General features: G+C 36.3%; 1 protein-coding gene across 9 annotated transcripts in view; it reads left to right on the forward strand.

Annotated features, from left to right (window-relative positions):
* Window positions 1–3,056: 3,056 nt before the first annotated feature.
* Window positions 3,057–17,285, forward strand: part of LOC311426286 (uncharacterized protein) — a 146,108-nt gene continuing 131,879 nt past the window's right edge. For 5 of the 9 annotated variants that reach the window (XM_084502560.1, XM_084502562.1, XM_084502561.1 and 2 more), the window contains exons 1-3: window positions 3,076–3,454; window positions 7,586–7,719; window positions 15,845–15,960. In XM_084502560.1, coding sequence (XP_084358686.1) covers window positions 3,294–3,454; window positions 7,586–7,719; window positions 15,845–15,960 — 411 coding nt within the window. In that variant the 5' untranslated portion in view covers window positions 3,076–3,293. Of the gene's footprint in view, window positions 3,455–7,585; window positions 7,720–15,844; window positions 15,961–17,285 lie in introns of all 9 variants that reach the window. The other 4 variants (XM_084502559.1, XM_084502558.1, XM_084502563.1 and 1 more) reach the window with 3 other exon arrangements.

Raw genomic sequence — 17,285 nt, forward strand, 5'->3', positions numbered from 1 at the left:
GTGCTTTGCTGCCTGCCGGGTTAAACTACAACATAATCTTAGCTAAGTGATATAAAGGATTGACTGTGTATATAATCCCCTAGGCATAAATCATTAAGTCTGGGATTGGGATAGGATCCAGTCACATCTATACTCCTTGGAGATTGGATGACAAAAGGAGCTCCATTCTGAACCTCGTGACTCAGTGTGAGGGTCTTCCTGACACTTTTAGTCTGACCCTATCCTCTACGCAGTAAATAATCAAGTGACCTTGCCATCATAAATATTGTTAATGTTAATATAGCATTTACCATTAGAACTTTGTTAAATTGCTGTCTCATCCACAATTAAGCCCTGCTAAATCACTATTTCCATCACTAAATATATTTCTGCTTCTCTCTTACGAGTGAAGTGCATAATTCCTGTTGCGACACCCACGATAGGATGTGAGGGAACACCATGAAGCTGAGTCAGAGAAAGGTCAATTTGCATAGTAGGAAAAGTTTCTTCACTGAGAAGGTGGTTGGGCACTGGAACAGGCTCCCCAGGGAAGTGTTCACAGCACTAAGCCTGCTGGAGTTCAAGAAACATTTGAACAACGCTCTCAGACACATGGTTTAATTTTAAGGTAGTCCTGTGTGGAGCTAGGAATTGTAATGATGATCTTTATGTCTCCCTTCCAACTTGGGATATTCTATGATTTTATTCTATGATTCTAAGTGTTCCAGCCTTTTCCATGTACTTTGTCAATAGGACTGCTGGCCCATTCAGCAGTGGGCCCATGTTTTCCTTTGTCTTCCTTCTGCTGCTGCTATGTTTGTAGAAGCCCTTCTGTATTGGCTTTATGTGGCAAGGTAACAGCCATGTTGCCATAAGACTTGCTTTTCAAGGTCTGGGATAGGTGGATGGGGCGGGAAGGTGTTTTTAGCTTGCTTTTAGTTTCTCACTGCTCTAGTTTGTTAGTATAATAAATTATATTAATATCCCTATGATGAGTCTGTTTTACCCATGTCAGTAATTGATGAGCCATTTCCTTTTCCTGATCTCAACCCTTGAGCCCCTTTTCATTGTATTTTCTCCTTTTCCTCCTCTGAGGAGGGGGAGTGAAAGAACAGTTGTGGTGGAGTTTAGCTGTCCATCGGTGTGAAACCACAACATCTTCTGAAATCCATTTTTTTTCCCAGATTTTTTTTCCAAGTTAATTTTATCCCGTGGCTGACAAATACCAAATCTAAACAGTGTTTTAATTCTGTTCTGTTTTTGGGAAGGAGACTAGTAGCTCAGAATTTCATATTTATTATTAAAGACTATACATTAAGGAGGGTATCCCAGTCAGTTCTGATATTACAGATTTTTTCTCATGATGAATTAGAGCTCATTTTTCTGGTAACCTCCACTGAGAGATGTAAGGAGAAAGGATATGAATCTTCAGAGCAGTAATAATTTCTACACCTCTGCTAACAGTCTTTCAACAAGATATACTGGTCAAAACAGTTTTTTTTTTTTTTTTTATGTAATACTTTATGCAATGATAGAATAATCATACCAGAGTTTATTTTTGCAAAAAATGTAATAAAAGATCTTGAATTCTCCAGATAAAGTTATCTAAGCTTTGGCTAATTAGAAAGTTATCAGGATGTCTGAAGAAAACAACAAACAACAACATTTAATTTGGATCTTGAATCTTGCATTTTTAGAATCCGGATTCCATTTACAAAAAGAATGACTGTACTGATTATGATTTTCAAATAAGTACTACCTGAAACATACACATTTAAAGTAATCTCGAGCAATTGTCCAAGATTTATTTTATTTAAAAGTCTGTAACTTATTCTTTGTAAAGTACTAGTTTACTGTCAACTGAAATATACAGGCATCAATATATGGAGCATTACCCAGGCTTATCCATGGAGATTCCATAACAACTAACTTACTTGCTCATGGAAGTATCACAAATGTACTTTTTTTTTTTTTTTTTTTTCAGCCCAGACAGCTTCAAGAATACTTAAGAACTTAAGTTCATTTTCAGTTCACGTTTGGGGTATGGAAATATTTAAAAATTAAGATATTGTCTGAAACCATAGTCTTTCAGTGTCAAGATGCAGTTCTTTGCCACCTAAGAAAGACTGCAGTTAAAACAACTGATCACTCATATGCATAACGCTCAGTTTCATTTTCTAGAGTTAATTTATTTTTTTAAAGAGAACTTGAACTGTAACTTCAGGTAAAAATCAATTTAATTGGGATAGACTCCCAGTCAAGTTATAACAAAACCATTAACAGCTTATTCCATTACAATCGTTCCTGTTAGCAGTTAGTGAATTTCATGCCAAATCAATTATAGAGACAAAGCTGACCTATTAAAGGTGAGGTTTTGTACCTAGACTCTTTGGTATTTTGGGTTTAAAATATCTTATTCAAGAAGCCTGCTAAAGTAAAAGAAAACCAGTTAGCATTGTTACCACATACTGTCCTGGTTTCAGTTAGGACAGAGATAATTTTCTTCCTAGTAGCTGGTAGAATGCTATGTTTTGGCTTAGGATGAGAAGAGTGCCGATAACACCCCGATGTTTTAGTTGTTGCAGAGCAATGCTTATACCAAGCCAAGGACATCTCAGCTTCTTGCTCTGTCCTGCCAGCAGGCAGGCTGGGGATGCAGCAAGAGCTGGGAGGGGACAGACCCAGGACAGGTGACCCAAACTAGCCAAAGGGGTATTCCATCCCATCTGACGTCATGCTAAACAATATATAGGGGTGGCTAGCCGGGGGGAGGAGGGCCGGACTGCTCGGGGTTAGGCTGGGCATCGGTCAGCGGGTGGTGAGCAATTGCATTGTGCATCACTTGTTTTGTACACGTTATTATTAGCAGTACTATCATCATCATTATTGTTATTATTTTTGTTATTTTTATTTCCTCTGTCTTAATAAACTGTCTTTATCTCAACTCACAGGCTTCATTTTCCCGTTTCTCTCCGCCATCCCAGAGAGGGAGGGGGGAGGGTGGGCGAACGGCTGCGTGGTGTTTAGCTGCCGGCTGGGTTAAACCACAACAGCCGGGGGGTGTTTACGGCTGAGCTAGGAGTTTCAGCGCTATTGGCAGGTCTGAGGGCGGCCGTTCCCCGGAGCGCCTCATCTGGCCGGCAATAAGCAGCTGCCCGCCAAGTAACGCCTCCGGCGAGCAATCGAGTTCGCCGCTAGAGCGTGTGAACACTGGGACGCTCTGGCGAGCGCCGCACATTCTTGTCTGTCGTCAGGTCCGTCTCTCTGGCTGCGTGTGACACTGTCGCGAGCGGAGCGGTCGTGCGGACTCCGCCATGATGAACAGCGGAGGAATCGGAATGCCGCTGGGTTTTCCTTTGGGCCCCACATCTATCATCCAGGTCACGAACCTGTCCTCGGCGGTAACCAGTGAGCAGATGCGGACTCTCTTCGGCTTCCTGGGAGATATTGAGGAGCTGCGTCTCTATCCCCCAGAGTAAGTGGGGCCTGCACCGGTCTCCGGAGCGATGGGAGAATGAAACGGTCTAGAGGAGTTGGGAGGGTTGTGAGAAGGCCCTACTTGATTTCCCCACATCTTGATTGTGGGCACCGCAACCTCCCACACAGAGAGCGGGGTCACGTGGTCCTACCCCTTTGTATAACAGGAACGGTAGGGGAAAGGAGCTCCATCCGAGCTTAAGATGGCGGTCCTGTCCTGAAGTACCTGCGGCATCTCCGGAGTGGCCTGTAGGAGCACGGCGGGTTCTGTGGCTTAGTGGTAGCGGCAAGAGCTCGGCCGTTCGCTGGATGATGCCGGCACTGAGTCACAGTTTAAGGCCTAGGGAGACGCGTGCTCAGAGATTGTCCCCAAAGCGCTTCCGCGGCGCACGTCTCTCTTTTTCCTCCTTTTACTGAAATACCTATTCTGTAGTCCACTTCTTTTCGCTCAGGCACTTCCCTGAGTTATGTGTGTGTAGGTTGGGGGGGGGGCGGGGGGATGGGGATCAGACGGGAGGATGGTGGCATGGTAGTGTTCAGTCATTCCAGAATTCCAGTTCTTGTTTAAAGAATAATATAAGGTGTAATATTAAGAGTATTAGACTAACTTTTTAATAGATAAAAGCGTCAAAGAAAATTACATGTTGCACTGTGTACAATTGTAACCTGTTTTTTTTTTTGTTTGTTTGTTTTTGTTTTTCTAATTTGGTATTGCAGATATTTAGTGTACTCACTATTTTTATGTAATCAAGCATGATTTTTCAGAACGGTGAAGTTGTACTCTCCTGTATGTTTTTTTTTTTTTGTTTGTTTGTTTTAAAGGGGCATTCAAGTTAAGAGGTTTGCTGTAACGTTTGTAATCCCATTCCCTTTGCTGGGCATGCTTATTTCTAATGGATGTGAACTTCCAGTTCTGTTGATGATGCACAAGAGTTAACAGAACGTATATATGTGCATACACTTTATAAAGAATATAAGCTTTCTTTTCTTTTTTCCTAATCAAGTATTAAGGTATTTCCAAATAAAAGTATAAATTATTCCTTATCTCTTCCAAGTCAGTCATGTTTGTCAGCCTTCTACTTCTTCCCCTTAATTTTAGTATTTCATAGAATAGTTTTTATGGATTTAATTTAAAAAGATTTTTCATTAAAAAAGCTAGTTTTTTGGTTGAAAGGAAATAAGTTTTATTCTGGTATTTATGAATTAACTTGGTTAAAGACATATACATTTTGGAACATTGCTCTTGACAACTTTTTTTTTTTAATATCTTCCTATTTCTGGAAGATGCAGCATTATGTGTTATCAGAGGATTGGAAGGGAAAATTCTGAAGTTATTTTCCTCTGTCAGAGCAATCCAAAGCATTTGTAGCAATGGTGAATTTAATCAGGTGATAATTTCCACCTTATAGGAGATTCCTTTGATAGCACCATTCCCCTATAACTCATTATTAGCCACTTTACTGCTGACTTGAATGAAAAAAGAAGGCTATGACTTAATAGGAAGCAAGGATGATGTATCTGGTATCTATGGTGTTTCAGTGATTTTAGAACAAAATATAGGGCTATGCCATGGTTGTCTGAACTAGTATTATTAGAGAGAAGAATTCCTTTTTACTGATTTTTTTTTCTACTTTTTTCTAGTCTCCTATCACTAACATCCCTTGGTTTTATAGGATGTAGCAGAAAAATTATTAAAGGAAAAAACAAACAAACAAACAAAAACACACAAAAAACAACTAAAAGGAAGTCTCCAATGCTGAGTGTAATTAGGCGATTTAAAGTTCTTGTAAGCATGCAAAATGTGGAGGGGGAGAGAGAAACCACCTCAGTTTTCTAATGCATTAAATCAAATGTGAGTTCTTTAAGATAACTCTTTAGTGTTCTCAGTGAACTTCCTGAACCCAGTGACTTCTCCCAGCAATTAGTATCTGAAAGCTGGTTTTAAAGTAGTAGTTTCTGTTACAGTCCTTTATTTTGTATCCCAGAACGGATTGAGCAGACTTCTTAATGTTAAGTTAAATCGTGCAGTTTTGGTAGTTTGTCAATTCGTGTTTTATTTTCATTAATCAAAACCCTTTGGTTTCAGTACTTCTTGTGTGGTAAGCGATGCCAACATTTGAATATACAGTAACATGCGATAGAATGCTGTGTCCCCTGTTTTGTAGGCTATTCCATGAAATTTTTGTCTCTGCTGTGTGGTGTGTTTTTTGTTGTTGTTGTTCATTTTAACAGCCTAAAATTATTTATATTGAATCTTACAAAATGTGGTGATCAATTAAGTATTAATTTGGTATCTTTCTTTTGATTACTTAGAGTTTTGTGAGAACAGGACATATGGCTACTCTTTCATTATTCTAAACAAGACAAAACAGTTTTTATAAATCACTATGTTTGCAGTACAGTTGAAATCTGAAGCTGGTTTGCAGGGTGTGACAGGTCTTTTGCCTTGAATGTGTACTCCAGTATGCTAAATACTCATATAGCTTAGAAATGTTTTTCAACGTACTAGGAGACCAGTTATGTCTGTAATCAGATTATTAGTCCCAGTCATGCTTTGTACAGTTGAAATCTGTTTCAGAGAAGCCTTCAAAATTCAATTTGTAGTGATAAGCCTTCAAATGTGACTGTAAGATGATTTTCAAGTGGTTAAACGTTGAAAATCTTTGAGAAAAAAATTGGATTTTTGCAGACCAAGTTGTTGGAAAGCAGAGAGAGATGAGATGTCTGTATTAGGTGTTGAAAACCCTGCTATAATACTGTTTGCTTCTGGATGATCTGGAGTGGTCTTGGAAGATAGTACAATCTTCAAATGGAACTTGCTGATGTTCCAGCAATATTCTTTCTTTCTTTGAAGTATTCTTTCTTTGAAGACTTTATGTGTATTTTCTTCATATGAAGAAATATAAAAGAAAAAAGCTTGTATAAAGGATATAAACCTCAACTAAGGAATACATTTTTTAAAAACAAATATTTTTGACTTTGATTAAGATTACAATGTTTACATATTTTGCTTTCTGACATCTTTCCTGGTGTACTTTTTAATGAAAAAGCAAATTACCCAACATATATATTTGTAATTGTCTTCCTAATGCATAATACGATGAGTGAATTCCTATTACTTCTTCCAATGTTATTGCTTATTATACTATGTCAAACTAGGGTAGATGATATAAAGGATTTCTGTTACATTAGTGAACTAAGACCAAACACTTGAAAGAATTCTCAAGAATCACTTTAATATGAATAAGAATTAACAAAACACTTTTGGTGAAGACCTAAGACACTTTTTCAGTTAGTATGGGCTAATATTTGAAGGACTTGCTGAAAATGGCCAGACTTATTGTTTGAATTCCCTGAACAAGGCTTATACAGTGTAGGGGAAAAAAAAAAGATTAACTATAAAATATTTACTTGACAAATGGGATGTAGTTTGTTTTGTGTTACTTAGAATAGTAATTGGAAATGTTGTATAGCGAGATCTGTAAAGAGAATAAGTCTTGTTAACTTGGGTTTTTGGCTTCTATAAGTTTCCAATAAAAAGGAGGAGGTGTTAATATCACTTTTTAGTGATATTAAGTAGACAAGTTAGTAAATTTCTATAGTCTTTTGGGTATTTTTTCCAGGAAGTCTAAAAAATATTATTTTTTAAAAATAAAAAATATATAATAATCATTGGGTTGAAAAGGACCTTGAAGATCATCTCGTTTCAACTCCCCTGCTCTGGGCAGGGTTGCCAAGCACTAGAGTAGGCTGCCCAGAGCTGCACCCAGCCTGGCCTTGAATGCCTCCAGGGATGGGGCATCCACAGCCTCCCTGGGCAACCTAACCTGTTCCAGTGCCTCACCACTCTGAGTGAAAAACTTTCTCCTAATTTCTAACCTAAATCTCCCCTGTCTTAGTTCAAAACCATTCCCCCTTGTCCTATCACTATCAACACATGTAAACAGGCATTCCCCCTCCTGTTTATACACCTTCCTTCAAGTACTGGAAGGCCACAATGAGTACACTTAAACACATATATACAAAAAAAAAAAAAAAAAAAAAAACCAACCAACCAAAAAAAAAAACAACACACAAATGTATTCAATGTAACTAATTGTTTTTTTTTTCTTCCCCTTTTATCTTGCAGCAACGCACCTCTTGCTTTTTCTTCCAAAGTATGTTATATTAAGTTTCGTGAGGCATCAAGTGTTGGTGTGGCCCAGCATCTAACTAACACAGTTTTTATTGACAGAGCTTTGATAGTTGTGCCATGTGCTGAAGGTTGGTATTTTAGACATTCTTCTGTAATTTTGGTCTTTGTCCTGTCTGCTAGTTGTTTTAAGCTTTCCATGTAAGGAGGTAGTGCTCTGTTATTTTGTTTTATTGCTTTTTGAAAAAAATATTATTGAAATAAAATTGAATGGAGTAACCTAATTGTATAGATTTAATTCAATTCAGCATTAGGGGGGGGAAAAAAAAGTCGCTTTTAATTAGGATAATTCTGTTTTCCATAGTTATATATTTTGGGGGAGAAAAAGGTAAAATAAATTGTTTTCCCCTTCAATATGATTAGTATTGGCAAGCTTATTCCCATATAAAGTTCTTACTGAAGTCAGTGGAGCACTGAAAAGATTAGGCAATTTCCTGTCACAGGTAACATTACAGTTTAGATCTTAATGTATCACCTTTGGTATGAGTGATGGTGGTGTTTTTAAGACTGAATTCCAGTATGTCTTATAGACATGTTATATATGCATTTGGCCACTTTAGTTTTATCTAACTTAAAATATTTGTTATTTATGGTGATAATTACTTTTCACATATAAATGTTTACCTGCTAGTTTAATAAAAAGACTTAAGTTTTCCCTTCTTACTGTGGAAAATATTACTTTATTTGCAATAAAAAAGCTTTCTTATGCATTCTGGTACTCCTTTTTGATTTTTAGATATCTCTTGTGCAATCATCTGCACAGAATGCTTTCAGTGTAAAATACTTCTATAACTCTTAATAAAATAAAAATGTTTGATTACTAAATTTACAGGTGTTCCTTTAATTAGCTCTGAGGCCATACTTTTAAAAATACATGGAATATAAGGAAATTCTTATTGTTAATGTAATATCCCAGATCTGAGTACAATTCTATGAAGAATGTCCCTACTATTGCTGAAGTGTATATATAGGCAGATAACTGCAGTTAGGTGAAGCCCCATTGACTTTGTTGGGATCTTAGTGGAATTGAGCATCTGCCCATTTGAATCTAGATATTTTTTTTTAACCTATTTGGAGTGGAAACATGCCAGCTGGTGGAATAAAGCTAAATTCACTTCGAACATGGTAGCTGTTTTGCCACGAACAACAATATTTAGAATGATTGAACCATAAACTATAGCAAGTACAGAAATATCTGCTATTAACATGACTTTTCTAACGGCAGGAGCCAGGTTTTGGCTCAAAAAATGCTGTTGACTTCTTGGAGTTCATTAACAGTGGTCCCAGAGTACTATTTTTTTTTTTTTTTTTTTTTATTCTTTTGGCATGTTTGCAAAATCATGGCATGGATAGTATGAGATTAGTGCTGCTGTAATAATGGTCTGGGATGTTCATAGCAAACTCTGACGTGTCTCCAAAACTTCATAGATTCTAAAACTAGTTTAACTAAGGGTTATACTGACCTACAATATACTGTCAATTCTCATAGTCTTGTTAATATAGGCACATATTTTTTGTCTTTGTGAAACATAAATTTTTTTAGTTGATTTTATCCTTTGCTTCGGGAGCTTTTTGATTTTAATTTTTGAACTTATTCTTAAACCCTGAAGAAGTTATTGCTATAACTTGAAGCTTTTGTATAAGCAAAATGTATTAGACCAGAGTCCTTAATACTGTAAAATTGCCCCTAAATAATTGACTCTAAATTATTCAGGATCTTAGTTTTATGTTTCATCCAAAAGACCTTAACACTGGTTCAGTACTACCAGAGAGGGAAGATTGCCACCTAATGAACGAACGACACTTCCTGGTGTTTTTCTTGTGATGAGATCACTGCCTGACATGATAGGAGAACAGGCAGGTAAAGCTACATTTTTCCTGTCTCTTAGTGGTAGACAATGAATGGAAGGAAAATAAAGTCAGAGTTCTGAGAACTCTTCTTCCAATGCCATTTGTAGCTGACTTATTAGGTATTTCTGATGAAAATGTATTATGGAGAAAGTATTACTGTTCCAAATCATTCTAGACCCCAGAGATTTGTATGTAATTAGGTAAACAAGTGATTGGGTTGTGAGGTCAATTTTTTTCTTTAATGTCAGAATGCTGTTTGCTGTTTCCATGCAAGTTTTTAACAGAGTCACTGATCTTAAATTGTAAAGATGTGAAATCATATAGGTTTAACTTTCTGAGGAATTTATTGTGTAGAAGTATGGTTCTGGAGACCACAGTGCAACATTTTTTGATTTACTATGTATCATATAATACGTTGTTAATGGAATCAGTGGAGTGTATCACAGACTTTAAAAGTAGCAATGGCTATATTCTACTGGGAGGTTAAATTATATTGGTGGCCAACAGTGCCACTAATGAAATGGTTCATGCACTGAATTGAACACAGAGGAGAGGTAAAACAGAACTCTGAAAACTTTTTAAAGAATAAAATCTGAAATTTAGAGTGCATTTAAACAGTGGTAAATCAAGGGAGCATAAGGAGGGAATCACTACACAATTAAATCTGTGGGAAAGGAATTAGCAGGTGGCTCCGTGCTGTTTCACACATTCCTGAATTGGAGATAATGAGGAAACAAGCGGTAGAAACAAAAGCTTGAGCAAGGCTGAGATAAAGTAAATTGGTTACAGTGTTAAAGATGAGCTTTGGGCAGTGGCCAATTACTGGCCACTGGTATGACAGATCCAGGCACGTGGACAGCGTGTGGGGCTATGGGGAAAGCATATGTAGTAGTGAAAAATGGCAATAAATGTTTCCTGTTCAAGAGCCATCAGGAGTCCATGTCTTGCATCCCTTCATAAATCAATGTTAGTTTTGTGACGTTTATTAAACAATTTAACAAAATGTAATTGTAAATGATGTGGCATCAAACTGTCAAAATATTTCTTTTGTATCAGTAGTTTTTTCTTTAAATGTTATACTTCGAGAGCTCAAAGGTTAAAAGAAAAAGATGCCATCCTAACCATTCTAAATCTTATGACCATGCTATCTGGTAGATGAATTTTGACTATTAATTTGGTTGTGTATGTTTTCTGTGGGATATTTGTGCATTATTAGATGACTAGACTGGCCAAGATAGACCTGTTACACTTGCCTGACTTAGGTGTTGTTTGCCATGCCACTAAACCTGCCATCAAGTGATGGGGGAAATGAGTTTGAAGCCTGGCCTGCTGAAGATGGACGCCTTGTCTCAGTTTTTATTTTATTTTGCTTTATTTCCTTGGTTTTATTTTGTTTTGTACCTTTTTTGTTTTGTTGTGTTCAGTCTCTTTCCCTTGTGTACTGGTACTTTGGTTCTTTAAAAATGGTATTTTGTAAAGAGTTCATGATGTTTTATTTTGAAGTTGACCTAAAGCTGTTTATCAATGGTGGATGGTATGTACTGAATATGGTTAACTAAGTTTCATGCTGTGAATGACAGACAAATTTGGTTTGGAATACATTTAAGCATCTAAAATCAACAGATGAGCACATCGTGTTAGAAGATTAGAATAGTGAAAAATATACCAATTTGCATGGTCTGTTTAAAAGAAGTCTTTCTATTTATGTCTAATATAAAGAGTTTAATTATTTCTGAAATTGAACTTTCATGGATATTGAATGTAATGAAATAATTGTGAATATAGTCTTGTTCCAGTGAGATCAGTGGCAGTAAGACTTCATCCTTCTCTAGTTGTAATTTTTAGAGAAAAGTGGGAAGATTGAATCAGTTTTGTATGTGTGTATTGCACTTCTACGTGCTCCAGTGGTGGTTATTTCTAAAAGAGGTTTTAACACTTTTTTTTTTTTTTTTGTCTTGGTCATCTCATAATCTTACAAGCCTTGGCAGTTCATGCTGGAGTGACTGAGAAGGTTATCGTCTCTAGGTGATGGTCTTACTTCTTTCTTGTGAAATGGAACCACTGAAGTAGAAGTGATGGGGTGGGTGGTGTATCTCATCTCAGACACTGTTCTTCCCAGCTAAGTGCATTTAAATCAATGGGTTTCACTTTGGTAATGCACCAAGCTGTGAACTGCAGCTGGAGAGAGCTTCATGATCTCTGTTGGATTTAGTTGTGGCAGTTGAGGTAATTGCCAGTAGTTGTAATCTCTTTAATCACTACTGCTAAATCCAATAAGAATCATAAATGGAATCACACAAATTATTTTATTTATAAGTGTGTGTTTGCCATTGATTTAAAAAAAAAAAAAAAAAGCAGAAAAAATCTTTATGTTTAGAGTAGATGTGAACAGAATGTATTTTTAAAACAAACTTAATGTCAAAGCAGTTTTGGGGGGAGGATTAAGCATTTATTTTCAGTAAGAAGAATACGAAATTATTTTTTTCTGAGTACTTGGAGAAGAATAAAATACTGTGATTAGCACTTGCTTAACATAGATACTTTTATTCAGCGTTTAGCAAAATGAATGCTGGTATGGATTAGGTTAACTATAGGGCTCTTAAGCACTTTGGAAAAAGTAACAATCATAACTTATATTTAGGATAACTGTATGCTTCCTAAGAAGCATAAAATATTTCTAGACAATGCAGAGCTAATCTGTTTGCTTACAGATTGCTTTACAAAGCAAGGAGTAAATAAATAAAGATGTGAGGATCAAACTCATAGAATGCTCTGAGTTGGAAGGGACCTTAAAGATCATCTGGTTCCAACTCTCTGAGTATGTGAAGGCCAGTTCAGGAGTTTCATCTCAGTTGGGTGTGCAAACATCAGTTCTGTTCATTGGAAGATGTTGATCTGAAAGTAGCCAGATATAGCCTAAGACCAGACTCTTATCTCAAATACGTAGTATTAACAGAACAGGCTTCAACTGGCAAGAGACATAGGAGGACACCTGCTTGATGTGCCAGCCCTTTAATGAAAAAGATCTCAGAGTACTATTTCTATTTATAGAATCACAGAATGGTTTGGGTTAGAAGGGACCTTAAAGATCATCTAGTTCCAACCCCCCTGCCATGGGCAGGGACACTTTCCGCTAGACCTGGTTGCTCAAAACCCCATCCAACCTGGCCTTAAACACTTCCAGGGATGGGGCATCCACAGCTTCTCGGTCAACCTGTTCCAGTGCCTCACCATCCTCAGAGTAAAGAATTTATTCCAAATATCTAATCTACACATCCCCGCTTTTAGTTTAAAACCATTGCTCCTTGCCCTGTCACTACACTCCCAAAGAGTCCCTTCCCAGCTTTTTTGTAGGCCCCCTTTAAGGTACAGGAAGGCCTCTATAAGGTCTCCCCAGAGCCTTCTCTTCTCCAGGCTGAACAACCCCAACTCTCTCAGCCTCTCTTCATAGGAGAGTTACTCCAACCCTCTGATCAAGGTAAAGCTCAAAAACTTCTAGGAAATATTTCTAAGTATGTGGTATATATGCGGCATATTTATTTTTGACAATAGCCCCTTATTAGAACATAAATATCTTTACTTCATTTCCATTTGTCTTAAGATTAAAAGCATTAATTTAAACACCAAAGCAGTTATTTTAAATAATTCTTAATGTCCAAAATAGTTGTATTAACTGATATGTTCTGCTGTATATATTTGTGAGCTTTGTATTCCTTTTCTAAATATTAAGGAGATAAAATTCCAAAACCTAATAGCTGTTAGGTTAGTTAGCTTCACTTATTGATTTATTTTTCAAAAATGTCTAAAGAACAGGAAAGGAAATTTATAAGATATTTTAGCCCCCCCTCTCCCCAATTCATTTTCTATAGAATTGTTAAAGTTTGATTAGTTTGATCTGATTTTAAAAACTGGAGGGTGAACTTGTGAAGACAGTTTATCTGAAAATACAGACAAATTTTCAGGGTTCTGTCTGTAGAGAGGGACCCTTCTCCATTACTGAATAAAATAAATGAGGACATCTTTGTCTGTGGCATGGAACTCACCATTGGGATTTTGTACTTAAAACAAAGCATTACGTTGTTGAGAGACCAAAATATCTTTGAAAAAATGCTGCTAACATATAATTTAGATATGTATGTTTTTCATTCTTTAAACTGCTATAATAGTTGACTATTGAATATGAAAGTGCTTAGCGTATTCCTTAAGCAACATTTGAGCAAATTAATAATCCAGTTATTCGGTAAGATGGGCTGTATTCTTAAAGTTTAGGCTTTTCATTTAAGTACATTTTTGAACTGAACTCATTGTTTAGTTATGTGCTTAACTCAATTCCTATTTATGTAAAAAGGCTAAATACCTTAATCTGTTAAGTGTGTATTAATTGGCTGTGTTTAAGTGCATACTTAAATTAGGCATGTTTATGTACATGACTGACCAAGGATCTAAATTAGAATGCAGTTGCACAGTTTTAGGAACCATTTCTGTCACTGGATTTACTTGAGCTGTCTGTTGGTCCTGTGGAAACCTGCATGAGTATACAGTTAATTGCAAGATGCTGGCTGTTCAGAATAAGGTCCAGTAAGTTAATGGTCTAGTTCATCAATTGTTTGAAAACAATTATTTTGATTTTTTTTCAGAAGAACTGGTATATAATTGAATGCCTAATTTGCGTGCAGTTACTGCAAGCATGTATTTGGAAGGTTATTTAGTTAGATGCAGAGTACCTCATTCTCATGAACAGTCGGGCAAATCAGGTACACCTCTCGTTGCATGCCTGCCTTCAAAATGCCTGACTTTCTCTTCTATTCCACCCATGCTGCATATTTCTTAAATATTTTTAATTGTTTAATAATTTTAATTTAGATTTTTTTGTGCTTTGGTTGCATCCTATTGTAACTCAATCCTTGCTGCAGACCTGCGGAGTACTGGCTTGCAACAGTACTTTTAAGTACTTTTTTTTTTTTAGGTAGTATGATTCCTGTGGAGTTTATTGGAACTTGCGTAGCTAAAATTGAACAGTTTTGAAAATTCTCCAGTATTTTGTTTTTGATAAGAATATTAATATATTCTTTTTAAATCCCTAAAGTTAGGGGGTTTGTATTAAAAATACACAGTTCTAACCAAAGCAGTAAAAGACACTGGCACATTCTTTGTAGATATCTTGCTTTTATTTAAATGTTCTAAAAGTCATTTACTTCAATAAAGTCTATGGGGTAATACCAGAGGGTTCAGTTAGGTGTCATTTATAGTTACACCAACAATTTTGAAAAGATGATCGATACCTAGTATAATTAGAACTTTTCAAGTGTTTGTACTAGTTCAAATCCTTTTGCATTTCAAATTTAATATGTCCATTTAATAAATTGCTTAACTATTGTATCTTTTACTTTTTGAAGATTTTGGGGGGTTAATTTAGCAGTCTAATTGTAACTGACTTTGAATTAAACCTGCATTTAGTTTAGATAAGATATTACTTAAACTGTTATCATGACAGGGATAATATAATCTGTTTGAAATTGTAGTAAATACATATTTTAGGAAAATATAGCTTGCTTAGCTGATTGGTTATGATTTTCTTCAATCTCAGTAAATTTGCAGCTTACATCGAAGCTTCAGATAACCTGAGGTGACCTAGAATGTAAGACAGTAAAAATCTAAATTTTTCTGCCCTCCTCAACTCCCAACTTCACTTGTAGTATTTATTGTGTAGAATCACAGTAGTTTATTTTTATTTATTTTTATATCAGAGATAGGTAACACCAGATTTGGGGGGGGGGGTTGGCACAAATTTCAGATAGCAAATACTTTTTTTTTTCTTCTCCCCCTCTTCTTTTACTGATTGGGTTATTTGCCATTTATGGGGATTAAACTTTAAAAACTGATATTCTTTTCTGTATCTGATGTTCTGTGTGCTATTAGTGATGCAGCTAACATGAACGGTTTTCATGTGTAAAACAACTTTCGATCACCGTGAAAACATCGTCCTGGGAAATCGTCCATGCTTGATATCGTTTGGTTCATGAACATTTAATTTCCAGTACAGGTGATCCACAGTTCAAAGTGTTAAATGATTGTGTGCATTGTTCAGTTTTTAAAATAATCCATTAATGAAATTGCTAGTCTTTGAAGTATTGCTCACTTGTGTTTTTTAAAGTAGAGCAGGTTAAAAGGGAAAACTTATTCCTTGCATTTGTTCTTACTACTTTCTTTGTAAGGATCTCATAGACAGGTAATAAATAAGAATGAACCTTTTTAAATGTAAGGATAATTGTAAAATCATAGAAAATGTGTAGAAAATCTGTGTAGTGTTCCAACGCCGTATAACGCTTTCAATTGCTTCTTCAGGTAAAATCCCAGATGAAGCCAAAGCCCTTTCTCTATTGGCACCTGCTCCTACTATGACAAGCCTGATGCCTGGTGCAGGGTTGCTTCCTATACCTACACCAACCCCTTTGACTACAGTAAGTAAAATTCAGTTGCTATTTGATTTCTGGTTTCTTCTATACTCGATAGCCTTTTCTGTGTTCAGAGAACAACAGCTATCTGATCCATGGATGTTGTCCTCTTATATGCTAAATAAATGAAGATTTAGCTGTGGTGCCTCTTCTGAGGGTAGACTGCAAGATGTGCATGTGCAGAGTCCCAAATCTGTCCTTAAATTATTCTTTTGTCTCCATTACTAGAAACAATATTTCCACTTCTATATTCTTAACATTCTTGATCAGCATCCTAAAATAAATTAATGTTTAGTATCTTCCTTCTTTCCTTCTTTCGTAAAAAAAGAAGTTGCAGAATAAAACTTGGTTAAAACAACATTTAATAAATCTGCACATGCAGGTCAGCATCCTTTTTGAAGATTGTCCTCCAACACCTGTTTTAGAGCATACAAATAATTAAACAGTGGGATCAAAATCACCAATTAGATGTTTTGATGTTAATTCCATGTATGGTTCATAATGGTCATTGTATAAGAGAAATTGCATGGATTTGAAAATCACTTTTAGTTGACAAGAATGATGGCTTTTATTTTCCTCTCTTGAAATAGGCGATATTGCACTCATTGACTTGGGAAGTGATAGTTCAGGCACTTCACAGACAAAAACGTGCTTACTTGTGCTTCCACTTTATAATTGTTTCTAATCAAGTATAATTGTGTTATTTAGAGACGTTTGTTTCTAAATTAACCTTCCAAGGTAAATTTGCTTGTTTTTTATATAAAATATCTAATAAATTATTTGTGAATTTTACACTATAAAAGAGGAAGTCAAGCTATCTGACCCTTCCTGTTGAATAATGAAAGGATGATTTCAAGACAAAGCTAAGTAGTATCTTTTTGTTACATTTAAAAAAAAAAAAGTTACTGGTGTCTTGCTGAAGATTTCTAACACCTTAGAATTGGGCCACTGAAGGACATCAAAACAACTAGCAGGTGTATTGGGCTGCTGAGATTGAAGTGGCTCAGGTGGACCTGGACTGGCAACATAAAGGTGAATTATTTATAACTCAATGGGCCCATGACACCTCAGGCCATTGAGGTAGAGATGCAACATACAGGTGGGGTCATGATCGAGGGGTGGACCTGACTATGGACACTATAGCACAGGTTATTCATGATTGTGAAACATGTGCTGCAGTCAAGCAAGCCAAATGGTCAAAACCTCCTTGGTATGGAGGATGATGGCTGAAATATAAATATGGGGAGGCCCAGAAGACTGATTACATCACACTCCCTCAATCCTGCATTGGCAAGCGCCACATACTTCCAATGGTGGAAGCAACCACCGGA

This window comes from Aythya ferina (assembly GCF_964211825.1).
Source record: "Aythya ferina genome assembly, chromosome: W".
NCBI classification, from domain to species: Eukaryota; Metazoa; Chordata; class Aves; order Anseriformes; family Anatidae; genus Aythya; species Aythya ferina.